The sequence below is a fragment of the Protomyctophum bolini genome (genome assembly GCF_963924005.1).
Source record: "Protomyctophum bolini genome assembly, chromosome: 17".
Lineage (NCBI taxonomy): Eukaryota > Metazoa > Chordata > Actinopteri > Myctophiformes > Myctophidae > Protomyctophum > Protomyctophum bolini.
Window position 1 is genome coordinate 33,073,322 of NC_137878.1, and position 26,151 is coordinate 33,099,472.

Consider the following 26,151-nt stretch of genomic DNA (forward strand, 5'->3'; position numbering starts at 1 on the left):
AATGACATCATATTACAGTAATTAACCCATTCTGACCTGAGATCAGATAAAAAAAATGTCTTCTACATCCTGACAGTTTTATGAAAAAGCTATGTTTGCTATGTCAGTCGTTCTTCGATTTTTCAAAAATAGCAGACCTACAAGCTTGTAGCGCGCCACTCGGTGGCGCGCTATGAGCTTGTAGATCTGCTATTTAATAATAATTCAATAATTCAATAGCTAAAGCATAACATACAACATCAAAAGGGGCTCCCACCCAAAATGGGTTAAATGGACTGAAACAAATAACTAACTAACCTTAATGTATTAATCAATCAAACCCTATTGTATTGCTGTCATTGTGAATATCTAAGGCTATGGATGTGGGACAAACGTATATCAGCAGCTGGCATTTCGTTGTTCTTTGCATCAGCCCTACAGCATGCATGACATGTGTTGTCATAATTCAAGCTATTGTGCATTTCTGAAACGGACCACAAGGGGGCATAATAGAGTCCACATGAACCACTTTCAACATGTCATCCCAATTTTGGACATGTCACATTACTATCAGTTTCTCTCTCTAGATTTGTAAATTATTTTTCCGCACTGTAATTGTACATACTTTTACTTCTTTAGTTTGTATCGTATTCTAATGTTTATGCGTTTCCTTTGATTAATATATTATGTACAGCACATTGAATTTCCTTGTTGAAAATGTGCCATACAAATAAACTCGCCATGCCTAGTCTTATACACGCATGTACACAGTTGCACACACTACAATATTTAGATTAGATTTTATATATACATTTTATTTTATATATATATAAATATATATATATCTCAGTAGTGATATAATCATCCAGATGGATAACAAACATATTTTTAAATGATCAGTGCGGCCCGCCCCCATAATGTGAGCAGATCAGGATGTTCAAGATCCTTGGACGGCTCCCACTAAAGCACTGGTTCCCAAACACTGGGTCGGATTCGGGACCCATGGTTGGGTCGCTGTCACATTTTTATGGGTCCATTTATTTTCTACATCTTGTTTTGATTGATGGAAGTCTTACATGGAAGGATGTTTCTCTCCTCCAACTCGTGTGGCGTAGGTCTCTGACTCAACCTCCTTAAAGCACACACACACACACACACACACACACACACACACACACACACACACACACACACACACACACACACACACACACACACAGTTCAGCATCACAAGCAACGTTATCATGGTTAACGTAATTTAACATAACTAAATTAATTCAGATGAATTAGATTACATTTGTCTATCTAGTATTGTGGATGCAGTCCAAAGCACTCTCCCAACTAAAAACTATTTCAAACTAAACTCAAATTGAACAAGAAAAATGAGAAACCCCAGATAGGGGTACAACTCCAGATGTGGGGTTTTTTTTACCGTGTCAGCGCGCTGCCAATCTTGTTCCTGACAGCAAGCCACTGCTCTCTGCTCTGCCAGCTATTGCCATCCTGGTCCTCGCGGGCGTCGCGCTGTTCCCGTTCCTCTCGCTCCAACTTCAGCGCCAACGTGTCTTTCCTCCTTATGCGGCTAGCGAGACCACCTGTCACATACAATGCAGGCACAGTCAGCAGACACTCCTTACCCAGAGTGACTTGCAACTAGAAAGTTGCAATTCTGCGAAATTGCAAGTGTGATTGCACTATTTTGTGTCTTCCTGGAAAAACGCAATAGCTTTACTCGCCCCTTCATAGATGCTGTGCCTCTTTACCCTAATCTTCTTCCTGTATTCTATCGTGTATTTGCCCTGTACCTTTTCATGTATTTCTTCTTGTGTTCATTCTTTTTCATGTGGGACGCCATTTGCACACTTGTATAAATTAGTTTATACTAGAAAGTTCTGTTCTTGATGAATTCTGTCTTGCCATAATATTGTGACAAAATATCACAAAAGGGACAATTTACTTTTGGGTTTACAGAAAAGGTTAAACTTTTTTTGTATGACATTTGTACAAAATGTTTGCCATTTTCAACCCTTAACCCTAAAATAGCTGATCTGCAAGATATTTTCGGTGTGAAACTAAATCAGGCAGAACCTCAACCCCTATAAATAATCTGGCCTTGACCTTGAAACGGACTGTCCTGTAACGATTTAGCGGTGACGGTGATACGATACGCATTCTCGATACATGGTTGATTATTTGATACATGAACGATATTCGTTCATTTATAGCGATACAATACAATATGATTCAATGATGAATTGAAATGAAGTATTTAGCCCAAAAGGAATGCAGTCTGTGTGAAGCATGTGAGGATTTAAAAACAGTGGCGATTCACTGGCAAATACATAAGACAAATACATGAAAACGTTTGAAAACGACTGCCCTAGGATTTCAGTTAAAAAATACAAGAAATTGACATAAAATGACCTACCGGTGGGTACATCCTCCTCCTCATCATCATCATCTTCCCTGTACAGGATGGGCCCGTCAGAGTCTGTCTCCTCCTCCTCCTCCTCGTCGTCGTCTTCCTCGCTGTCCCCGGGCCCCGCACGGCCCTCTGGGATGACGCTGACCCGGGGGTCCTCCACCAGACCCCTGCGGCTGCGTGGCTCCAGGTCCCGCGGACCCCCCCGGTACGCCGCAACGGCCGCCGTTGCCGCCCTGGGCTGGTGGGGGTGGAGCTTCCGTAACTCCTCCTCCATGTCAAAGTCATCGTCCTCTTGCCTGGAGAGGAGAGGCAAAGACATTGACATTTGTTTAATCAGGGAAGACCATTGAGAGCATGCTCTCTTTTGCAAGGACGCCCTGAGTACAATATGATCACACATACAAAACGACAAATAACTCAATTCCACATAAGGTGAAGTATAGATATTAGATAATATTAAAAAGAACATATAATGCTAATACACTGGAGCTACAAAAAACAAGTACAGTCACTACTGTATGTGTTGCATCCTCAAGTAGTGCCTTAAATAATTTTTGTCCAGTTTCAGAGAGTCCTAGATTTTGTCTGGAGCATCTTATGAATTAAAACCGCTTGGTGCTTTAGACCAGGGATTGGCGACTGGAGAGGGCCACTATAGTTCTCACTCCAGAGGACCACGTTGCATCTACTGTCATAGCAAAAAATAGCTTGCGACACGTTCTGAGCTTGTACTGTAGATCTGTTATTTCCGTCAGGCTTACAGTCTGAGCGGTTCGATGGTGATGGGCAGGGAGTAGCGGGAGCCTCCTCCGGCCTCGGCCAGTATCTCCACGGGAGACTCGAACAGCATGGAGTGGGCCCTCTGCGAGCCGTCCGGGTTGGGCACCGCCGGGCCGGGGCTGGCTAGCGCCCGCTGGATCAGGATGTGGAGCGGGATGGCGCTGGGGGGCGGCGCGCTGGGGGGCTCCGTGGTCGGGGTCGGGGGGTTCACTTCAACAGAGGCCTGCAAAAAATATACATGTTTATTTTTTTTATTAGATTAAATTGTGCCGTGATTTTTGTACGTACTTTTTCTGTTTTGTATGTGTCTATGGAGTTAACATTACTCAAATCGACCCCCAGGTGTGGTTAGAATATTCAAATAATATTATGTCTTCCCTGTGCATTTTTGGTTTCTTCCTGAAAGCTGAAAGCCTTCGAGTCAAAAGGCCCATTTGAAAATACACAATTTTTGTGACACCATAACACCTCCCCCATTATCATATACTGTAACACACAGCTGTGGGCGAGGCTCAAGGTGAAAACCAGGCATACTTAATTAACTGGTGGGTATGGTCACATAAAAACATCCTTTTAACACTTTCTGTACACTTTAAAAATATATCTATCTTCATCATTAATCATAGTACCTAAAGATCATGTTTTAGGAGGGGGGGGGGGGGGGGGGGTCACGGCCCTCATCTTTAAATTGTGTTCTTGGGCATTTAACATTGGGACATAATAATACAAATTACATTTCAGTTTTTCCTTTTAGTCTTTGCAAAACACACAAAATGAAAAATAACTGAAATATATTTAAAAAAAGACTGACAATGACCAGTACCAGTAATCCAAATAAATAATGTAGTTATGGCCAAACATATACCTAAGTTTATCCTTTATACTTTTTTAAAATTTAATAGGCGATTTACGCATCATATAGCAACCCTTTGTGAGCTTGTAGATCGTCTTAACAGACGAAGAAGGTGAATTCCTACAGATGAATGGAACCGATTCCGAAGATTATGCAACCTGTAATTGTGATCACCTCGAATAATTGCGATCGCGGAACAATGTCAGACGGACTTACTTGCACAGTGGCGTCAGAGGATGGGAGGGGATGAGGCAGCAGCGACTGACCCCTGGGAGGGGACGGAGGGATGTGGGACGGGGGCGAAGGTGAAACGTCAGCGGCCGAGGGCGGCTGGAGGAGTTCTGGTGTTTGGTCCACCGGAGTGTGGTCAGACGCCGGCGGCGTGGGGGATTCCGGGGCCTGGCTGGGGGGCGGGTCCACGGCGGTGTGGCGTTTGGTGACGGGGGTCATCCTCTTGGGCGGGGTGGGCGGAGAGCGCCTGACAGGCGCCGCCACCACCACGATGCCACTGCCAGGCTGGGACAGCTCCGCTGTGAAGATCGGGGCATTGTTTATTATAAATAAATAAACGATAACCGTTTTGCGTTTATAAAACAAAATAAAAGGAACTGAAATTATAGAGGAAATGTCCTTAGTTTTGGCCTTCCGCTGTGAAGATCGGGGCATTGTTTATTATAAATAAATAAACGATAACCGTTTTGCGTTTATAAAACAAAATAAAAGGAACTGAAATTATAGAGGAAATGTCCTTAGTTTTGGCCTTTTCTAAACCTTAAAAGATTGCAGACCTACAAGCTTGTAGATCAGCAATTTTGGCCATTTCTCTGGCCTTGTTAATTCTCACCCCTGACTACCCTATATTACAAAAAATAAATAAACAACACAACTAGATAAAAAAAAACTAAGCCTTTTTCATTAAGTAAAAAAAGAAGAAGAAACTAACCTAGCAAACACACACAAAAACAAAACATTCCTGAACTATAATAACCTTGTTTGTTACCTTTCGACCCCGAAAAGCAATAATCAAACTCTTATATTACATGATATCTGATTCACTACAAGCAGCAATTACATCAAATGATGAGGTGGTGTGATGGAAGTTCCAAGACGCTGGAGCTGCAAGTGCGTCAGTAAACATGAGTGAAGGAGTCACAGTTGGTTTTGGTTTTTAGTTGGAACAAAGCTGAAATGCATGTCGTCGCTGTCGGGTGGAAACCTTGCATGTCCAAATCTTACTTTTCAGGAAATGTAAAGAAAAACCCCTTTCTCCAGACGTTCCGATGTAGTTATCGCAAGCTCTTGTTAATACTTTTAATTGGTTCAATATCCATAAAACCCGCCCAAACACTTAACCACTTTCACTTAAATATTGTTATCAAAAAGACCAAAAGATATTGTAGAGCTGCTATTCTTGCTCGCAACAGCATATACATCTGTTATTTTGCTTACTTTTGCACATCTTGTAGAACAGAGCAGGGCATTAATTTATGAAAAAAAAATTGAAATATGGAGACACAAGGTTTCTGCTCGACAGATGATTTTTCAGGGTGTGAATTAGATGGAAGAGTAAGGGAACAAAAACAAAAACAAGCGTAAATCTTACAAAATATTCACAACAAACTGTCAACAAGCAAATGCCTCTATCACTCCATGTTGGCTGCTGAGACATTAGAGTGTGGCAGACTTTCTGCTCATTATTGAGCAACTGAACGTCTTCTTCCATTAGGGCCTGACATGCACACGACATTGCGTCACTGTGCTCACTCCTAAGCTGTCGTGCAACATTGGAGCATTAGTCATTCACAAAATTACACGAAAGGAACACACTATTTTGAAATGATAATTTGTCTAGTCAGCCTTTCTCTAACATCCAATGAGGAGCGACAACAGACAAAACAAACCAGACCGACAGGGTCTGTCAAAATGGAGGTTAATTCCCATGCAATCGTTTGCAAGTTAGTGGGTTGTGTCATGTTCTGTGCCATACATACTCTTATGACATGCAATGCACAAGTAGGGGGAGGGGGAGCAATGGAAGCCACTTGATGTGGTGGTTTGAGGTTGTTAGGTTTGGGTGCGGGTGGCACAAACGTGGCACCATGCCAGCTCTCTCTCTCTCTCTCTGGGTGGTACCTGGGCAGGGCTGTGTTGTGGCCCTGTAGCGCAGGTAGCCGGGCAGGGACAGGTAGAGACCCAGCTCGCCCTGGCGTCGCCAGCTGGTCCAGTGGCCGGGCTGTCTGCCCTTACAGGCCCTGTTCAATGTGGACGCTGCCAGAGATGAGTTCACACGGTCAGGGTGGGAGGGGAGGGGTGCTGTCTGGGACGTATACCAGCTAGGACAGGAAGACCTCAGGAATACTCTCTGACTAGAGTATGTACGTTACAAAATAACTCCTAATGGCAAAGTGTAATGGTACTGTGAATAGTGCATGTACTGTATAGTGTCTCTCTCACACACACACACACACACACACACACACACACACACACACACACACACACACACACACACACACACACACACACACACACACACACACACACACACACACACACACACACACACACACACACACACACACACACACACACACACACACACACACAGAGAGAACAGCTGACGTGAGCTCGGTTCGTTTGAGCTCCCGAAGCCACCCCCCAAAAATAACACATGCGCTGAAAGCAGTGTGTAGGCTGCACTACAGCCAGCAAGTGGAACAGATGGTTTAATTAATACCTGGATACTGCGACCACAACGCACTGTGGGGAATTTGTGGAGTTTTTCCCTTTCAGTGACAGGTTGTGTTTATGAATGGTCACGGGACTTCAGAGGTGTTAGTACCCCCTGGAAGTGTATCTTGCAAACTACCCTAGCTTCTCACCTGCTAGTGCTGACAGAATGAATGAATTGATGAGGAAAACAATGCGGAACAGCTGAACTGGATTCTGGTGGTGGTTACAAGTACAACATCTCGGCGGCAACAGAGTCCCTGAAGGACATCACATTGTCGCCTGGACCCAGCCGAACCTTTTTTCGGGCCGCCTTAGCGGAGTATACATTGGACTTTATTTATCCTGACCATGTCATAATACATGAACATTTTGAACATAATTTATTTTAAATGTTGTGAACATTTTATCTTGATATCGTTATCGTGCATTTTTTGTTATCATTGAATCCCTATCAAAGACACTTGCACACTAAGCCAGGAAGACCCGGGGATCGAACAGGGAACCAAGTGGCCGCTCTACCTCATTGAGCTACTGATGACCTGAATAACAAGTTGCAGAGTAGATTTGAAACCTCCTACTATGTTCTACTTAATACAAAAGCTACAGGGTTTTAAACCTCTTGGGCTGCAGAACCTTAACCCACCTTTGCATTCTGCTGTGGTGTAAACACAAGCAGCGGCATACAACATTATGCAGTAGATGAATGGATAACACTTCAAAACTAAACGTAATCAAATACTGCCCTGCGGAGTCAATACATTTTAAACACCGACACATCAATCTCGGTCGATACAAACCGAGAGACCAAGGCAGCTGTGGTTCCACAGCCTGCTGCTCAGATTGCACAGTGTGTGATCCTAGGAGAGCATTACACAACGCATGACAACACAGGTCCTTCCCTGTGGCATAGACAGACAGCATCTCCGAGACAGTCAGGGAGCCAATGAGCTGAGCTCTCAAGCCCGAGATTTATACTAAGTTGGGCGCCGGTGTTGTGCACCCAAAACAGCTGATCTACCAGCTCACAGGGCGTCGCAGACTCACAGCGCAACATGTTGTGAGCTTGTAGATTGGCAATTTTCAGGCATGAAACAAAATATATCACAGCTTTCATAATTGTCCACATGGGAATGCAGACTGTATCTATGTGAAGGGCACCTTGGGGGGGGGGGGTCGGGTTTCACCGAGTGTGCATGAGAAGAGCGCACAAGGATGTAAACAAGGACATCAGGGAAGGGGGTTAAAGGACGGACACGCACACGCGCGCACACACACACGAACGAACACACACACACACACACACACACACACACGCACACACACACACACACACACACACACACACACACACACACAACTGTTTCAGCCAATCACGGTTCATTTCATACCCTGTGAAGTGTGACTCATGAACTGGGGCGAGGAGGAGTGCCATCGCTGCACAAAACACGGTTTGAGACAAGCCAGAGCATGCCTGCCTTCCCTCTCTCTGTTGGTCTTTCTCTCTCCTGCTCTGATCTCTCTGTGTCTGTCTTTCCCTCTCTCTGTGTATCTGTCTCTCTTGGAGGAATACTTCACGCCCCAAAATTACTATTTTCCTATCAATTATTCACCCATACGTTTTTTGTGTTTGTTTGTCTGCTTTTGTGTTATTCCTGGGCCAAAAATAAAAAAAACAACTCTCACTGTGTAATCACTGATGAGTTCCAGGTTCAACGTCAATGTTTTAAATTAGGCTTTGCTCCTGTCGACTTTCATTTGTCACATATTGGATTATTGGCTGAGGAATGTGACAAAAAAACACACCCCAATCTGTGATATGGGAAACACCGTGACAGGAGCCCCTGGGTGCTGTGTTTCTGTTTCCTAAAACAGGAGTTCTCAAACGTTTTTGGCCCAGGTACCCCTTGGAGGGGAGAAATATTTCCAAGTACCCCCTCATCCTCACAACACCGATACTTACAACCTCACATTTAGATGCCATTGGAACTAGATGTAAAAAAGGGGTTACATTGTCAGAAACCCAATGGGCCGGGGGCCAGACTGGGCCCTCCAAGCTATTAATATCTTATGTACACTCTACACAAGCGCTGGCTATTTGACAGTGCAGAAACATAATTACCTTCCTTGATGCATTAACGCGCGTCAACAACCATCAGCGGGTCACAGAAACAGCCCCTTAGATAGTACTTTATGTAGACTTGGATAGTATTTTAAATATAGCACTTTATGTAGACTTAGATCGTATTTTAAACAGACTTATAGCATGTTACGTAGACAGCACTAGAATTGCATTTTATGCAGTCATAGCACTTTATAGTACACATGTATAATATAGTATAGTATGTATAGTTTGCATAGATACTCCACTGTTACGTTCTTAGCTTACACATAACTACTTTTTATATATGTGATGTATGCCATGCTTTTTGTAATTGCTTAATGTAAGTCGCTCTGGATTAATAGCGTCTGCTAAATGCCTAAATTGTAATTGTAAACACACTTCCTCTCTGCAGTTAACTGAAAGTGACTGGAGTCTGTCTCATTTCTATCCAAAAGCTCTTGAATATGATGGAATATGATTAAGGATTACTGCGATTATGGCAGGCTCACATTACTTGAGGCTCAAGTAATGTATTCAAAAGGTTACTGTATAAGAATGTACGACTTCTGCTTTTTACTATAGAAATGAAGGTGCCAAATCCATGCACAATTATGGATATTCAAGAATGGATTACTGGTGTTGCTGACTGCACTGCATCTTTGCGAATAACTGCAGTTTGGCAAACGTGAGGTATAATTCCACAGAATTAACACCCTGAAGCATGTCGTTTTTCTTCCTTGGAGGGGCTGAAGTGTAATTGCCATTCTCCGTATATGTGCAATGCGGGGAAGGCTTGCTGACAGATGTTCCCAAGTAGCTGAAATTACAGCGTTGCTGTGCTTAACTTGCATACGATTGTGTGACTGTGCAAAATTTTTCCAACCTCCATAAATCGTAATCCAGGAGAGCTGTGTGTGTGCGCGCACGCAAGCGAAAGGGAGAGAGAGCGCTCTCACTGTCATGTCGAGGTGCATAAAGAGACCCAGCCCTCGTTGACTCTGTTCAACAGACAGTATGGACTTTAGAATGTAATAATTACAGCGCACGCATGTCTATTTTTGAAACCTATTTTTAAAGTTGAAGGGTTTAATATATAAATCTCGGATCCTCACGGTTATTTCGGGTAACTCCATTTCAGACGATCCGACCCAGACCCGCGGCAATTTGGAGTGGATCCGTACCCTGCTCGAGGGACAAGTCAATATTTTGGACCCGAACCGGCTCGGTTCTCGGTTCGGGTTTCGGGTGTTCGGTTCCGGATTGACCCGTGCTGCCTTCTACTGTCCATGGTGGATCTTCAGCCATACAAAGTTCGGATGTAATTTGTGACTTTGTACTGCGTCGCTCCCGACGTGTCCGGCATAGGTTAACTTAATTTATGCTAACAGCTAGCGGCAGAGAAATAATTAAATGATGTTGTGCAAGTGATCCCCCATATAACATTTACGTGGTTAATTTTTTTTCAAAAACACTCTCTATTTTTCAAACATTTGTCATGGTATTTAGAAAATAGATGGCGCGTGAACTTCGTCCATTTTCAAATAGGGTTCAAGTGCTACAACAGATTTTTATCAAGTAATTTTGCTGCCCTGTGTCTGATATCATGCGACCGTTGTCACTTCTTTTGGGCCTTTCACAAAATCTGGCAACAAACATTTCCCTGCCTTCATGTCTGTGTGCAAGCCAGCTGTCTCCTCCAACAAACAGAGCCATACTGCTGAACACATGTCTGCAGCTATAGAAGCTTCATTCATGCCCGTCTTGACTGAAGTCCTATTTATATATACAACCCAGAGCATTACTATGACTGTCAAACTTACATGTTTTTGCTTGTATTGCACCTGGGCATCTTCATCAAACTAAAGGCCAACCTTCTGTCATCAACTATAGTTTGGAGAATCAGACATCTGGAGGATTTGCAAGGCTTCTGAGGAAAAGTTCTGTGACCGCCCTTCCAGAAGAAAGGAGTATGAGAAAGGTTCTGTGACCGCCCTTCCAGAAGAAAGGAGTATGGACTGCGCTGTATTATTTTAAATGTTTCTATTTTAAGCATGTGTTTGTTTATATTTTCTGGAAGTTGTAACCTTTTTGTAAAAATGTCATGCCCTGTAAAAAAAAAAAGGAGATATATCATATCTAAAAAGGGACTTCACCAGTTAATAAATACACGTCAAATCAAAGAAAATAAATGAAATAAAACATTTTGTTAGAAAACATGGACGACTCACCGAGCACAGCGGGGTTGCTGATGCGGTTGGTCGGCTTGGGCGGCGGCACAGGGGGCTGCTTGGCGTGGGGCGGGACGGGGGGCGGAGTCTCCGAGCCGGTCGTGGGTCGTGGCGGGGGGTCCTCGCTGATCAGGGACACCGTCCTCGGGGGCTTGGCCACCGCTATCGGCACAGAGGACGAAGAGGAGGAGGACGACGACGAGGACGAGGACGACGACGGGGGGTTGTTGGCGGCGGCCGGCTCGGAGGGAGGGGCCGTCATCCATTTTGGGGGCATCATGGCCTGCTTGGACGGGGGAGGAGGCTCCCGCAGGGAGTCCCGCTGCTGTGCCGGCAGTGCCGTGGCGTCGGAGTCGGGGGTCGGGGCGAAGCGGACGCCAGTGGATTCTGTACACACGTACACACACACACACACACACACACACACACACACACACACACACACACACACACACACACACACACACACACACACACACACACACACACACACACACACACACACACACAGAAGAAGAAGATCACAACAACGTAAGGATTCCACTGGCTCTGTAAGGTAGTGATTCTGAAACTTGTTTCTTTCAAGGACCCCTAGGTTTGAAATGCATTAGACAAGGGACCCCCATTTCATACAAGCTTTTTATAGCTTCGACTGAGACCAAGATAAGTGCATTTGGTTCCATCTGTATGCTCTCAGCGGTACAGAACAGTAACGGTCCATTTGGTTCCTAAATATCCAGAATTTTATCAGAGCTCTAAGGAGCAAGAAGCACAAACCGGAACGTTTTAAAAGCGCAAAGAAATGCAGATCACACAAGAGCACAGAGCTGAGCTTAACCGTGTATGAATAAGCAGCTTTTATCAGAGCTTAAAGACGAGGGTAAAGCTGTCATTCTGGTGGCTTTGATAGCAGTGAAAGCACAGACTAGGATCTCACAGTACAGTAGAAGGTTTGTCTGCTCTGATCTTCTACGCGTGCGTTTCTATCTCCTGCTGTTCCGTCAGTGACTCACAGCCTGGGAGCTATCCCATGACATAAAGCCCTCTCATAAGAGTCTGCAGCTTGAGGTCTTTGACTGAATGGCAGCATGTTAAAATCAGTGGATCTCAAGCTTTGTTCATGTCAAAGGAAGCCCAATTATGTATTTGGCCACGGACTACTACCCCCGCCCCCCACAATACACAAAATGGTGAAAATAGCCTCTTTTTTCCTGAGGACCCTGGAACCCTGTTCAAGCTCCCATGGGGGTCTCTGCACGCCCACTTTTGAGAACCACAGCCCGTTAATTGCCCGTTTCCATATCATTTTATGGAAGCTTTCACTACATGAAATAAATTAATCCTATCTAGACTCTGAAGTATGATTATCCACCCCTTTGGGGCGTGTGACATTTTATTCAAAAGCACTCTTTGCATGGGGTGGGACTGGTGATTATACCAGTGGCTGAGACAGTGTTGTGATCAATGACTGGCTCAATGCTCATTTCTCCACCATCTGACGTGACCCGATGCAATTAGCGGAGAAACTCCGAGCTTGGGGACATTTCAGTGGCAGATCTAAATCATGTTTATAGAGTTTATTGACATTGGTGCTATGAGATTTAAACAGCATTAAATTGTATATTTCTGCCAAAGGTCCAATGGAAGAATTGAAGTAAACATCGTTGGGGGTGGATACTGCAGGCAGAAAGATCATTGCCGACTACAGTACACGTAAAGGGTTTAATTGTGTAAACAATAACGGCACTGTTCCTGACCGTTGTAACCTTTATAAACTTCCTGTTTATATCCGCTGCCCTGGGAAACAACATAATCTATCAAGAGAATCAGCTCTTAATTAGCTAACGAGCGAGCCTAGAAATCCAAAGGTCATGTCAACCACTTCGGCCCTAATTCAATTTGTTTTCTGCTTCTCTCTCTCTCTCTCTCTTGGATGAATTGAAAATGGTGGACCCTATTGTAAACAAGTGTAATGGTATAGTCCACAATTAACTGTTTTTGTATTGAGTTGTGCTTGAAATTTACCTATTCTGGTTAACTGTTAATACATACCGGTACTTCAATCAATCAATCAATAAATATCTCTCTCTTTCTCTCTAAAACAGCCAATCTACAAGCTGACAACGCCTTCCATTATGGTGTGTTGTGATCTTGTAGATGAGCTATTTTAGAAGGAAATCAAATGTTAGGAATTAAGGGTTAAAGGGTTTTAACGGAAACACATGACACCTTCATATTATGACACCTCTCCCGGGGGGAAACCTCATATGTCCAAAACTGTTTGTGTGATGCTAGGATTATGAACAAGTAGGGCGTTCATATACCCAAAAAGTTAAAATATGGAGAGAAGAGGTTTCTGCAAGACAGCAACGATATACACTCAATTACGACTGTCCATCTGCACGTTAGCATACATTTCTAATCAGCTGCATAACAAGGCAGCAACTCGATGCATTCGTGCATTCACAGTTTTCACACATGGTCAAGACGATCTGCTGCAGTTTAAACCAAGCATTAGAATGGAGAAGGTGAACATGTCAGTGCTGTTGGTGCCAAATGGTCTAAGAAGCCCTAGGTAGGTGTATTGTCATACCTGCACGTCCCCGGTGCTCCTCAGTGGGAGGAGTTGAGTAGCGGGGCAGCGTGGTGCACCTGCGGTCGGCCTCCGAGGCCGGGCGGACCTTCTTGTTGTCCTCTGAGGAGCTCTTCTGCAGGCTGGGCCTCATGTCCATCTCGGAAACGGGCCGCCGCGCCTCCTCCTTCTCCCTCTTGTCGCGCTCGCGCTCCTCCCGCCGATGCTCCCTGTCGTTCCGCCTGTCCCTGTCCTCCCGCCTGTCCCGCTGGTCCTCTCTCCGCTCCCTGTCCTCCCGCTCTGCTCCTCCTCCTCCTCTCCCGTCCCTCCTATCACGGTCGTCCTTCTCCTCTTTCCTCTCCTCCTTTTCCCCTCGGTTCTCTCTCCTCTCCCGGTCTCTGTCCTCCTTCTCCTCTTTCCTCTCTTCCTTTTCCCCTCGGTTCTCTCTCCTCTCCCGGTCTCTGTCCTCCCTCTCTCCACCTCCTCCTCTGCCGTCCCTCCTCTCCCTTTCCTCTTTCCTCTCCCGCTCCTCTCTGTCCCTCTCCTCCTTTTCTCCCCGGTTCTCTCTCCGGTCCGTCCTCCGCTCCCTGTCCTCCTTGTCTCTGTCCTCTCGTTTGTCCTCTTTGTCCCGCCTGTCCCTGTCCTCTCTGTCCCGTCTCTCCCGTTCGTCTCTGTCTTTCCGCTCCCTGTCGTCTCTGTCCCTCCGCTCCCTGTCCTCTCTGTCTGTCCTATCGTCTCTCCTCTCCCTCTCGTCTCTCCTGTCCCGCCTCTCCCTAACCTCTCTGTTGTCCTCCCTCTCGCGGTCATCTCGCCGCGGTTCCCTCCTCTCGCCGTCCTCTCGTTCGTCCTTCCTCCCTCCCCTGTCCTCCCTGTCATCGCGGGGCTCCCTCCTGTCCTCGCCTCCTCTCCGCGGCGGTCTGCCCTCCTCGGGGGCGTGGCCCCTGGGTAAAGTCCCTCCCCCTCCTCTCCTGTCCATGTCCGAGGGCAGACGGATCCGCCTGTCGGCGTCGACGGCGAGCCGGGTGTGAGAGTCCACGTCCAGCGGAGCCCGGTTGCGTCCCGAGGCGTCGGAGGGCACCCTGCTCCGGCGGTCCGATTCCGCGGGTCCACTCCCGCGGCGCTCGTCTCCGTGCGGCTGGGGCAGCCAGGCGGGGTTGGCCCTGATGTCCGACTCGCCCCTGGACACCCGCACGCCCGACTGTGAAACCCTGTCAACGTCCATGGGCACCGGGTGGCCATTCTTCACGGGCTGGGATTTGGCGTGGTTCGCCTCGTTGCTTTCTGCCAACCCCGTCAAACAAAAAACCAGCAGTCAGTGGTGGATGATTACAATTTAGGCCTGTCAAAATTACTACATAATCGCCATTATTTGAGATAATCACAAATATTTTTGTATAATCGTCAATCCTTTCCATGTTGAAATATTTCCATACATTTGCACAAAACATAGCAGATCTACAAGCTTACAACATGTCACTTTGTGGCGTGTTGTAAGCTTGTAGATCAACTACTATTTTCACAATTGTTGTATAAAAAAATTATGATTAAATGTGTCAGTGATTTTTGTTATTTGGCAAACAAATACAAATTGTAACTACTAAATGCAAAAAACACAATTAAATCATGAATCGCAAATTAGTCATCTTAAATGTGTAATGGTGACAGACCTATAAGTGGTGAATGATTACAATAAGAGACTTAAAGTAAGCAAGGTAAATACATCAATCTAGGATCATAGGTAAATCAAGCACGTACAGTAGCATCAGTCTAAACAATACAATAACATCAAGTTATAATCTGTAAACTAAAACTATAGGAACTATTAGGATGCCAAGTAAACAATGGAATCTAGCCTCAGTCTGAATAACGTTGTCAAGGCTCGGTCAAGTGCTACACGCTAAGGCTAATGTTTGTTACTGTAATTTGTACTTTTGAATAATTAAGTGTATAATAGTTTTAAAGCAAAGTTACTCCAGTGGTTTAACTCAAGTACAACTTTGACAGAGCAACGTTCCCCTGTAGTTAGTTGTGAGTAATACTTGACCAGGAGTAGCTATACCTTGACTCAAGTACTGGAGTTGAGTGCTTGGTCCACCACTGCCTGCAGTACACAATTACTGTACAATATTAATAACGACCTTGCTATTAATACAGTGTATATTATATACCCACCATTCTCAGGGATTTCTTTCAGCACCCCTCTTTCAATTAGCTCTTTGCGGGATTTCCGCACCGAGATCTTTCTCTCTAAAACTGCAAGAGATGACATAAGATAAGGATTCAAAGAAAACACTGCGCACGCCACGCACGTGCACAACCAAACATGAAATGACCGTTTAGTTCTACTGGATATCTTCTCCACTAGTCCCCGTCTAACATTTTAGTCTACTTTTATTTGCTGACAAATTTTCAATGTATTTAGTTTTAGTCATCATATCTTAGTTTGTATTTCTATTTTTTTGTATTCAGTGGAAAAAAAGGTAGTCGACGACCATGTTTTGTCGACAAACACAGTGAGTTCACATTTAAAGTTAAAAGGGTGATCTATGTCACATTTCATGGACACATTACTGAGTGACAGCAGGATACACCCCCACATCCTGCTTCATTCTGTGAAACACACACACACACACACACACACACACACACACCAAGTGAATGAATGCATTCTTGGCCAGACGTACCTATAGAAGTTTCTGCAAACTTGTCGCTGGGCTTCTTCTTCCTCCATTTCCAGGGCTTGAAGATGCGCCCCAGGCTGGAGAACTTGCCTTTGCGTTTGGACGGAGGCGTCCCGTCTCCCGAGTGCCCCCCGTCGCTGCCTGTAGAGATGCGCTGCAGGTCCACTTCATCATCTGGAACACACACACACAAGCACAAGATAAGAGAGATGGAGTTAGACAAAGGCGGCTAAATCACCACTGTATGCATCTCTGTGTTAAGAGTTCTGTAAGGCTGTGAATCTCAAACCACCGGCTCAGTGGCCTTGTGGTTAGAGTGTCCGCCCTGAAACTGGGCCATACCAAAGACTGTAAAAAGGAGACCCAATGCCTCCCTGCTTTGCACTCAGCATCAAGGGTTGGTTTGGGGGTGGGGGGTGAAATCAACCACAAATGATTCCCGAGAGGGCGGCACGGCTGCGGCTCACCGCTCCAAGAGACGGGTCAAATGCGGAGAACAAACTTCACATACAGCAATGTATGTGACACAAATAGTAGTACTTTGAAACTCAATTGGGTGCTTATGTGTGTGCGTGCTTACGTGTGTGTGTGTGCGTGTGTGTGTGTGTGTACTTACAATAAGCAGTGCATGTACAACACAGTGCATATTGCATAACCCAAACTCAATATTAGTGTATCATTTTTTGGGCCATGGAACCCATCTGGAAATGTTTTGTGCCAGGGATCCCCATACAAGATTTGTGTTAAAATGTTTAATAAATATTCCACAATTAAAATACCAGCAGGTACAGTCAGTGTGTACATGAGGTTAGAGACATACAGTAAGGGACACTTCGGTAGTGCCACATAGCAGCAGGTATGTACATGAGATTAGACATTATTGTGCAAAAGAGTATCACCACGTCAGGTTCACACAGAATGGTAGTCCACATTACATGTACAAACTCACAACTTGCCACAGCGCCACACGTTGTGAGCTTGTGGTTTGGCTATTTCCGGCTCTAGGGGGTTTTCAATGACGTTTAACCGGTAACAAAAACAAAGCGCTCCTCTTCCCCACAACAACCCTGCTGCATGGGGGAACAAAAACACAGCGAAAATGTAGCCACTTGTTGCCATTGACCCCTCCCCAGGGATTAGGCCTCTTTGAAATAATAGTGGTCGTGTCCGGTGGGCCATGTGGACACGTGTATGGGAACAACAGGACTTAGCCTGTAAGCTATAGACGGTGCTACGTTTCTCCTGGAAGCAAAGGGGTGAAGGTTGCTCTGAATTCCTGTTCTCATTGCCCACTCTGAGCGTCGCCAGCTGTCAGACATCACACACATACAGAGGTTCCTATACCCATCAACGTTTTTTTTTTCATACCCATCAACGTTTTTAAGACTGTGAATTTAAGAATGCCATTTATTTTCGTGCAATTTGTAACCATAATCCTACTAAGAATGCCATTTATTTTCGTGCAATTTGTAACCATAATCCTACAATGCAACAAAAGCAGATCTACAGTACAAGCCCCAGTGAGCTTGTAGATCAGCATTTTGTTTTGGTGCACGATACCAGCAACTAAGTCAGGCATAATTAACTCCCATGTCTAAATCGGTAAATCAAACGTCTAAATCAGGGGTACTCATATACAAATCTGGAAGATCCACTCATCATCTTCAAGATGGCACGCACCACGCACCACGCACGCACGCACGCACGCACGCACGCACGCACGCACGCACGCACGCACGCACGCACGCACTTCATCTCCATCACAAACAACACAGGGCCGGTGATGCCGTGCTACATTCAACACTCCATCACTAATAGAAGAATAGCAATAACCATGCAATTTAATTAGCATCTCAGACGCAAAACTTTGAATATTGTGTTGTCGTTGAATACCATTTTGTCCACAATTCCATGCTGTATTGATGTTTGTACCGTAGGAGAGAGAACAGACAAACGATCAAAATAAGTTAAATAACAAATCTTCTACATTCTCTGATTGTGTAGAAATTCTTGTACATTAAGTAATGCAGATGTTTAACAATAATTTAACTCTCGAGAGCGTTCATTTTACGCTCTCAAGAATTAAAGAGCTATAAAGGGTCCATTTGGTTTCCAACTCTCCCATCATTTAGACAGGGACCACCTGGAACCACAAATAAGGACCACATGCGGTCCCCGGACCACTGGTTGAAAAACCACCGGTGTACTGCATTATAATATTAGGTACGGTATCAGTCATATTTCAACAGCGACTATGTGTGTAATATTATGCACAGTGTATCTTGGTGATGGCAGCTTATTACTGTAACTGCCAGAAACCATGAGTCACGTCTTCCCAGGCGGGGTGATGGTCCACGATACTCTGTTGTGAAGCCTATATCAAAGGTGAGTGTATGTCAGTGTTGATAGCTTTAGTCATAGTCTCTTGAATAGTTTTCATTTCGTTTTAGTCACATTTTAGTCACCTGGAATGTTTTAGTGTTAGTCGTCATAATGGCTCATTTTACACTTGCTGATCTGTGAGCTTGTAGATCTGCTATTTTCAGCATGCAACCAAGTGTAAAATGACTTGTCTTTTAGTTCTACTGGATCTCTTCTCTACTAGTTCCTTTAGTCTAGTTTTAATTTATTGACGAAATTGTCAGTATATTTAGTCTCATAGCTTAGTTTTCCATTTAGTTATCTGTGAAAAAAAGTTAGTCGACGAACATTTTTCGTCATAGTATTAGTCAACAAAATAAACACTGGCGTGTGTTCTGTGGTGGGTGTGAAACCTAGAGTACACTGCAATTCTTTGCTGATGAGTCGCAGCCAGGGCGAGCGGTTACACTTCTGCGTGTGTGTGTGTGTGTGTGTGTGTGTGTGTGTGTGTGTGCGCATGCACGAGGCTGGGGTTTATTAAGGGAAAGAAACAAGCTGACATAACCGGTCCGCTGCACACAGACGTGTACTGGTTGACACCAGTTGACTGTACTGTATCATACATTCCTAATGCATATACTGTAGTCTGTATGCATTAGTCTGTATCCTTAACCCATTCTGACCTGAGATCAGATTCACACGAGGTTTCCACTGGACACACACACTGGTCTGATCAACCCATTCTGACCTGAGATCAGATTCCAAAAAAATGTCAGTCGTTCTTCGATTTTTCAAAAATAGCAGACCTACAAGCTCGTAGCGCGCCACTCGGTGGCGCGCTATGAGCTTGTAGATCTGCTATTTTTCAATAGCTAAAGCATAACATAGTGCTAATACCAAAATGGGTGCCCGCCCAGAATGGGTTAATACAGTCTGTATGCATTATATAAGCGGATCCCAAACGGTGGTATGCGCACCCCTTGTGGTCCATTAGATTAATAGTGTGAATGATTGCATGCATGCATGTGGTAGCTGGCTGCAGCTAGGGCTGACCCAAAAGAAAATTGCATAATCGAAGGTACGATTTATTTTTTATTGGAAATTGAAAATACTTACGTACACCACTTAGTACTTAGTTATGTACACCACTGGTACTGGTTAATGTGTACATAACTGTAGACACAGAGCAAAGTTACACATTATAGTCATATAGCAGCCATTCTGTGGTGCCATCGAAAGGGCATACAAAAACATATCAGAATCAAATGTTTTATGGTCATGATTCACCAGGACTTGAAATGAATGGGCTTTTGGTTTGTGGAACCACACAATGGCCTCCACTGCTACAGTATGCCCTATGACTTAGTGATGAGTTAGATAGTGAGAGGATGTGACCTGCAGTTAAGTCTCACACCAGATAAAACATTCCATTCTAAACAAGTTATCTTGCAAACAAACAAGAACCAAGCGTGTTTGTTGCTACTCTTACAAGCACAAGCAGCAAAAAATACCAGTATGACGAGGTCCACACTGTGGAAAAGTGCAAAGACAGCAGCACAACACAAGAAGAGCACGCTTAGTTTCTGAAGAATACAGTAAAGAATACAGTACAGAAACATTGTTTATCCAGTGGTGAAAAGTAACAAAGTACATTTCCTTAACCCATTCTGAACGGGAACCCATTTTGGGGTTTGCATCATGTTATGCTTTAGCTATTGAAAAATAGCAGATCTACAAGCTCATAGCGCGCCACCGAGTGGCGCGCTACGAGCTTGTAGGTCTGCTATTTTTGAAAAATCGAAGAACGACTGACATTTTTACAATCTGATCTCAGGTCAGAATGGGTTAATCAGACCAGTGTGTGTCCAGTGGAAACCTCGTATGAATCTGATCTCAGGTCAGAATGGGTTAAGTACGGTACTTAAGTACAATGTTGAGGTACTTGCACTTTAGGAGGATTTCCAATTTCCAATACTTTTACTTCTACTCCACTACATCAACGCATCGCCATGCATTAATTCAATTGTGAGTAGGAATGCACCAACCGAATACCGAATAGCAGAATGAGATGATTATATACGAATACGCCCGAGGGCCTATATAATTGTATATATAATAAAATTGGTATTGTATACCAATTATTTATGTTTTACCAGTTTTCGTACCATTGCCGCCATGGCCGCACCTTTGTTGTAGAGCTACATGATGATAACAAAAGACATGATTACATTTTGATTACGTCATCTGCTCACCGAACAGAATACCGCCAATTCGGCCGAATAGTTTTGGTGGCCGAATATTCGGTACATCCCTAATTGTGAGCTTGTAGATCTTCCATTTTCAAACAAATGAGACATTCTGCATAATGAGCAAGTTTACTCTTGGTACTTAAAAGTATATTCTGATGCCACTACTTTTGTACGTTTACTCAAGTACATTTTGAATTTCACACACACACACACACACACACACACACACACACACACACACACACACACACACACACACACACACACACACACACGAGTAGGGTAATTAAATTGCCATTTGGCAACATTTTGGGATGAACAGTGCCTGGTAGTGTTGAAATGACATCCAGCTGCTCCAGGCATGGTGAAAAAGCTTGATGATTACATTTAAATTTGGAAATAATGGCTCAGTTGGAAAAGAAAAAAACAGCTGCTGGCTGTGTACCATTCATCTTTTTTTATTTTATTTTTTTCATACCTTTTATTCAAATAAAATGAGATGAGGCGTTCCATTTTCTCACCTCATTTGCTTCGAAATCAGAAGAAATGCTAGAAATAAAGCATTTGGACAAAACCTCAATTTGGAGGAAGCGTTTTATGAAAGGCCGATGCCAATTTAAGAGACAGGAATAAGGCAGAGGAGAGCTCCATTAGAAATAAATGATAGCAGGTACCTCATTGGAGCCAGTGCATACAATGTGATCAGTGCATTGCATTGGCTGGGGGGGGGGCAGGGTGCGTGCTTATGTGTGTGCGTACTTACGTGTGTGTGTACTTACAATAAGCAATACAAATGCAGTGCATGTACAACACAGTGCATATTGCATGACCCAAAGTCTGCAAATATTTTGAGTGTGCATATCCCCAGGTATAGACTAGTTAATCTAATTCTAATTATTTAAACCCTATTTGGGTCAAACAGGTGAGCTACAGCCACTGGCTGCATGTCAATTCTCCGTCTCTTGTATGGTATAGTATAGTGGTTCTCAAAAGTGGGGTCTGGAGAGTCGGACGCCCAGGGGTCCTCACTGTTGCACACAAAATTGGATGCAATCAACTGGTTTAATTGAGTAAATGTAAATGTACTTATTTACTTTCTACTGCATCCAAATTAAAAAGGCAGCAGCTCTGCCAGTGAGTCTGTCAGCCAGCTGTGTAAAATATTAGTCTGTGAGCCCAGAAATCACTTCTCTGGCATCTCGACAAGATAGACGCATAAAGGATGCTTGTTGTGCCCTAAAGTAAGGCAATTTACCTTTGGCAATTTCTCACAGTTTAATGAGCAGGCAGTGCACCCAATAATCTAAAACGCGAGCAATAAAAATGACCAAAGCAGCATAACGCGGTTGGCTGGCAGAGGGTTCTAGCCGGCGACGTGCCGAAATCGCACAGAAAATGTATAATGCAAATGAGAGTACAGGAAACGAGAGGCAGAGCTGGTTAGGAGCAGAGCCATAGAGTATAGACAGTTACGCAAACCCCGTGCACTTCATGGGGCCAGTCCAATGGCGGCTCTTCTACATAGACTAATACTTCTATTGGTTTGTCCCTATTTGAAGGCTTCAAATATAGGGACAACCGGAAGTTTACGGAATGTCTATGGGCTCGCGCGAGTACATGAACCACGTGACCGTGCAGGTTTTCTGCCCCCTCAATATCGCAACTCTTTTATTATATGGCTCTGGTTAGGAGATACAAGACGGGGCAAAGCTGTGCAAGACGAGGCCAGGGAAGATGGGAGCGCTGATATTGCCCCTGGCAAGCGCCATGACCACCACTACAAACACTCCTCAATGAGAGAGAGAGAGAGAGAGAGAGAGAGAGAGAGAGAGAGAGAGAGAGACCAGCCTGCCCTGCCCTGCCTGCGCAAAGCACCACACACGGAAATCAAATAAAGACAGGTTTAAGCATTACGAAATGTGAGTTTCAGAGATCAGAGAGTTGTGTGCCAATCCATTCAACACAAACGGTTTTCTTTTGCACAGAATGCGACAAAACAGCCTACGCTTGGAGGCGATATTGTTGCCATTCTGCAATGTTACAACCTGACTGAGAAGAAGCCCTCTGTCCCGAGCAAAGAGGAGTCAGAGGACACCCACTCTCAAGGTTACGAGGGTAAAAGACAAGCAGCCAGTGTCGGGACACAAGTGGCATTTCAGGACAGCATACACACAGTAAAACTCCTGTCGTTACTGTACATGTCTACAAAGTAACTAAAGTTTTTAACAATATTTGCCTCTGAGTAAGTAAAAGCATTGAAAATCAAAAATACTTTAGTAAAGTAAAACATTTACAACAAAGTGTAGTGAAGTACAGTACAGTATTTGAGATAAATGTAATTCCTAATTCCTAAATCCAAAAAATTCTGAAAAACTGTAAATCTAAAATGACAGTAAGCTCCTGTAGATTTAACTCTCGAGTGTACAGATGCACGGGTCCATGTGGTTACATGTGCACACTCAAAGAGTTAATTCAACACTAAGGATTTTACAGCGCACTTCACGGGAGAACAAAACAGTTCTGTCTTTGACGTAACAAAAGCGTCACAAGTCTTGTGATAGAATGTGGTAAAAATAAAATGTACAAACAATGTCTGACCCAAGTGTAAAAAAGTTAAAAGATGAAGGTGGGAGATCTCTGACTGCAGAAATATATATAATACCTTCTGAATACCTTCAGAAAATTATGTATGTATCCTTTACAACGTTTTCCAAGGACACGCACAAAGCTTAAAACATGCAGACTGCTTCACAGTGTGTTTCAAATCGAGTCACAAAAGCAGCAATCCTTGCTGCCCGAGGAGCAACTTTGAAACCTTTTGTGTGTTTGAGACTCTGCGTCTCTAGTAACATGCTGGAAAGGACGCGTATCAGAAAGGTATTAAACGTTTCTTTTTTTGCATGATACAGAAGAAACGTCAGTGCCTGTGGGCTTTTTTTTAACCTTGGATCTTTGGCTTTCAAACATCAACAATCGTTCCATATTCAGACAGTGTTTGTGTTTTAGGGGGTCCTTGGGGAGGTTCCAGTAAAATGTGTTAATACGGCGTCACAATACTTTACACACTTTAGCACACTTTACACACTTTAGCCATTTATGTGATATTTTTGGAAAGATCTTGAAAGCTCTTTTTAAAACACAAATATTCACTTCTGGGGGTCTCCCGGTCTCTCTCTCTCTGCCCTGCGTTCCTGTTCTTCGGTAACCCTTGTTCTTCACGCCTTCCTGCTCAGAGGTAAATAAGATCCTCATTGATCCTCCTCTCCGCCCCACACCGCTGCTGACCTCCTGCTGAAAAATAATCCATGCAGGAAGGGGGGGGGGGGGGGGGGGCGCCCGGTCCAGACCGTGAACCTCGCAGGCAGCTGTTCAGACACGGGGGGCGTTAAGTGGGCTGACACTGAACTTGTGAGCTTGTCGATCGGCTTTGTGAGTGGTGTTTTGAGCTTGTAGATCGGCAAATCTTCACTATTTTGTCTACTTTTGTCGCCCCAAAATATGGGCACCTGGTTGAAAGTGGCCAACTTCACTATGATCTCGCCATCTAGAAGGTAATCCAATGAGAGAATGTATGAAATCAAATCATAGGTTTCTCTCTCTCCACCTACAGTGTAGACAGTTGTAGAATTCTGTACTGTAATAATCTAATCTTAACAACTAACATCCTCTCTTATGGGGGTCCATCCCTGGTACCAAATCTTTCCAAAAGGGCGTCCGTGACCGAATTGCATCAATTATGCATTGTCTTCACGTGATAATGTTTTGCGAACCACTGCAACAGCTCATAACAACAATCTGAGGTGGTGAACATATCAAAGCTACAGTGGATTTAAAAAAAAAGAAAACACATTGAGCTGTGAAAGACAAAGTGAGACTGACATCAAAGGGCTGGAGAGCTATATAAAGACTGAGAGGTAGCGAGTACTAGCGACACACCAGGCTACAATACTAAACACCAATTCTTTAACCTAGATACGGCCTGTTGGAATATCGCCATTATGGGGCAGAAACCTTCTATCTCATTTTAAACTTTTGTTTTGTTTTTGTTTTTGTAATTTTAACGCCCCCTTTCGTAATACAAGAATCAAGCAAAAGCAGTTTTTTTACATACAAGGTTTCCACCCAACAACGACGATGTAAACCTAGCAGCACTTAAATGGGGGTAAACAACGGCACAACACTGTTAACCCATTCTGACCTGAGATCAGATTCATACGAGGTTTCCACGGGACACACACTGGTCTGATGAACCCATTCTGACCTGAGATCAGATACTAAAAATGTCAGTCGTTCTTCGAATTTTTCAAAAATAGCAGACCTACAAGCTCGTATCGCGCCACTCGGTGGCGCGATATGAGCTTGTAGATCTGCTATTTTTCAATAGCTAAAGCATAACATGATGCCAACACCAAAATGGGTGCCCGGTCAGAATGGGTTAACATTACAGGCTCCAGCAGGTCCTCACACCAATCGCAATCAAACAATGCAACAAGATAGTTTATTTTCCATGACAGGCTGCAACACGTCCTGGGAAATGGAAATGAAAAGGACAAAGACAATAATGGGATTTGTGTTTCCCTTGCAAGGTCCTCAGAAATCTAAATCAATATTGTGGGGTTGTGTGAAACTATCGATTTTGTTCTTTATTCCAAGGATTGCTTTGCCGATAAATAAATCGGGATTGTGAATCGATTAACCACATGGCTCTTATAGTATACATCAATGCACAATGGTGCTGTTCAGAATCAAAATAGCTGATCTACAAGCTCACGGGGTGTGATGAGAGATTGTAGAGTAGCTTCTTTTTTTGTCTTTTTGTTGTATCTTTTGAAACTTTGTTTTGCATACCGTATAATGACATGCCCAAAATACAGATCAATTATTAATCTATTTCTTTATGAAATTACTGATTACCGAAACATTCATTTTGTATAATTGACTAACCCATACACCTTAAACCCCTCAGAAATTGAAACCATAACCGATACACCTTAAACCCCTCAGAAATTGAAACCAAAAGCGGCCACTGAGGTCAGACTCAGTGAGTACTTTTTTTTGCTTGAAAGCACACGTGACCTGTGGCAAACATGATGACCCATGCCAATGGCATGCAGTAAGCATGTCCACAGCCACAAGCCCTCTGACACCAGCTGCAAGGTGCGAGAGGCAAAAATACATTCTGCGACGTA

At 44.1% G+C, this 26,151-nt stretch overlaps 1 protein-coding gene across 4 annotated transcripts in view; it reads right to left on the reverse strand.

The window, feature by feature from the left end:
- phactr4a (phosphatase and actin regulator 4a) overlaps positions 1–26,151 on the reverse strand; it is a 56,284-nt gene that overhangs the window by 9,857 nt on the left and 20,276 nt on the right. For 3 of the 4 annotated variants that reach the window (XR_013965608.1, XM_080786902.1, XM_080786901.1), the window contains 10 exons: positions 16,356–16,526; positions 15,844–15,924; positions 13,693–14,952; positions 11,100–11,486; positions 6,171–6,305; positions 4,254–4,567; positions 3,166–3,407; positions 2,408–2,700; positions 1,412–1,574; positions 1,056–1,111 (listed from right to left, as the gene is read on the reverse strand). Coding sequence is in view for 3 of the 4 variants with exons in the window: in XM_080786902.1 (XP_080643028.1) it covers positions 1,056–1,111; positions 1,412–1,574; positions 2,408–2,700; positions 3,166–3,407; positions 4,254–4,567; positions 6,171–6,305; positions 11,100–11,486; positions 13,693–14,952; positions 15,844–15,924; positions 16,356–16,526 (3,102 nt within the window). In the remaining variant the exon portion in view is untranslated. The remainder of the gene's footprint in view (positions 1–1,055; positions 1,112–1,411; positions 1,575–2,407; positions 2,701–3,165; positions 3,408–4,253; positions 4,568–6,170; positions 6,306–11,099; positions 11,487–13,692; positions 14,953–15,843; positions 15,925–16,355; positions 16,527–26,151) is intronic. The other variant, XM_080786903.1, reaches the window with a different exon arrangement.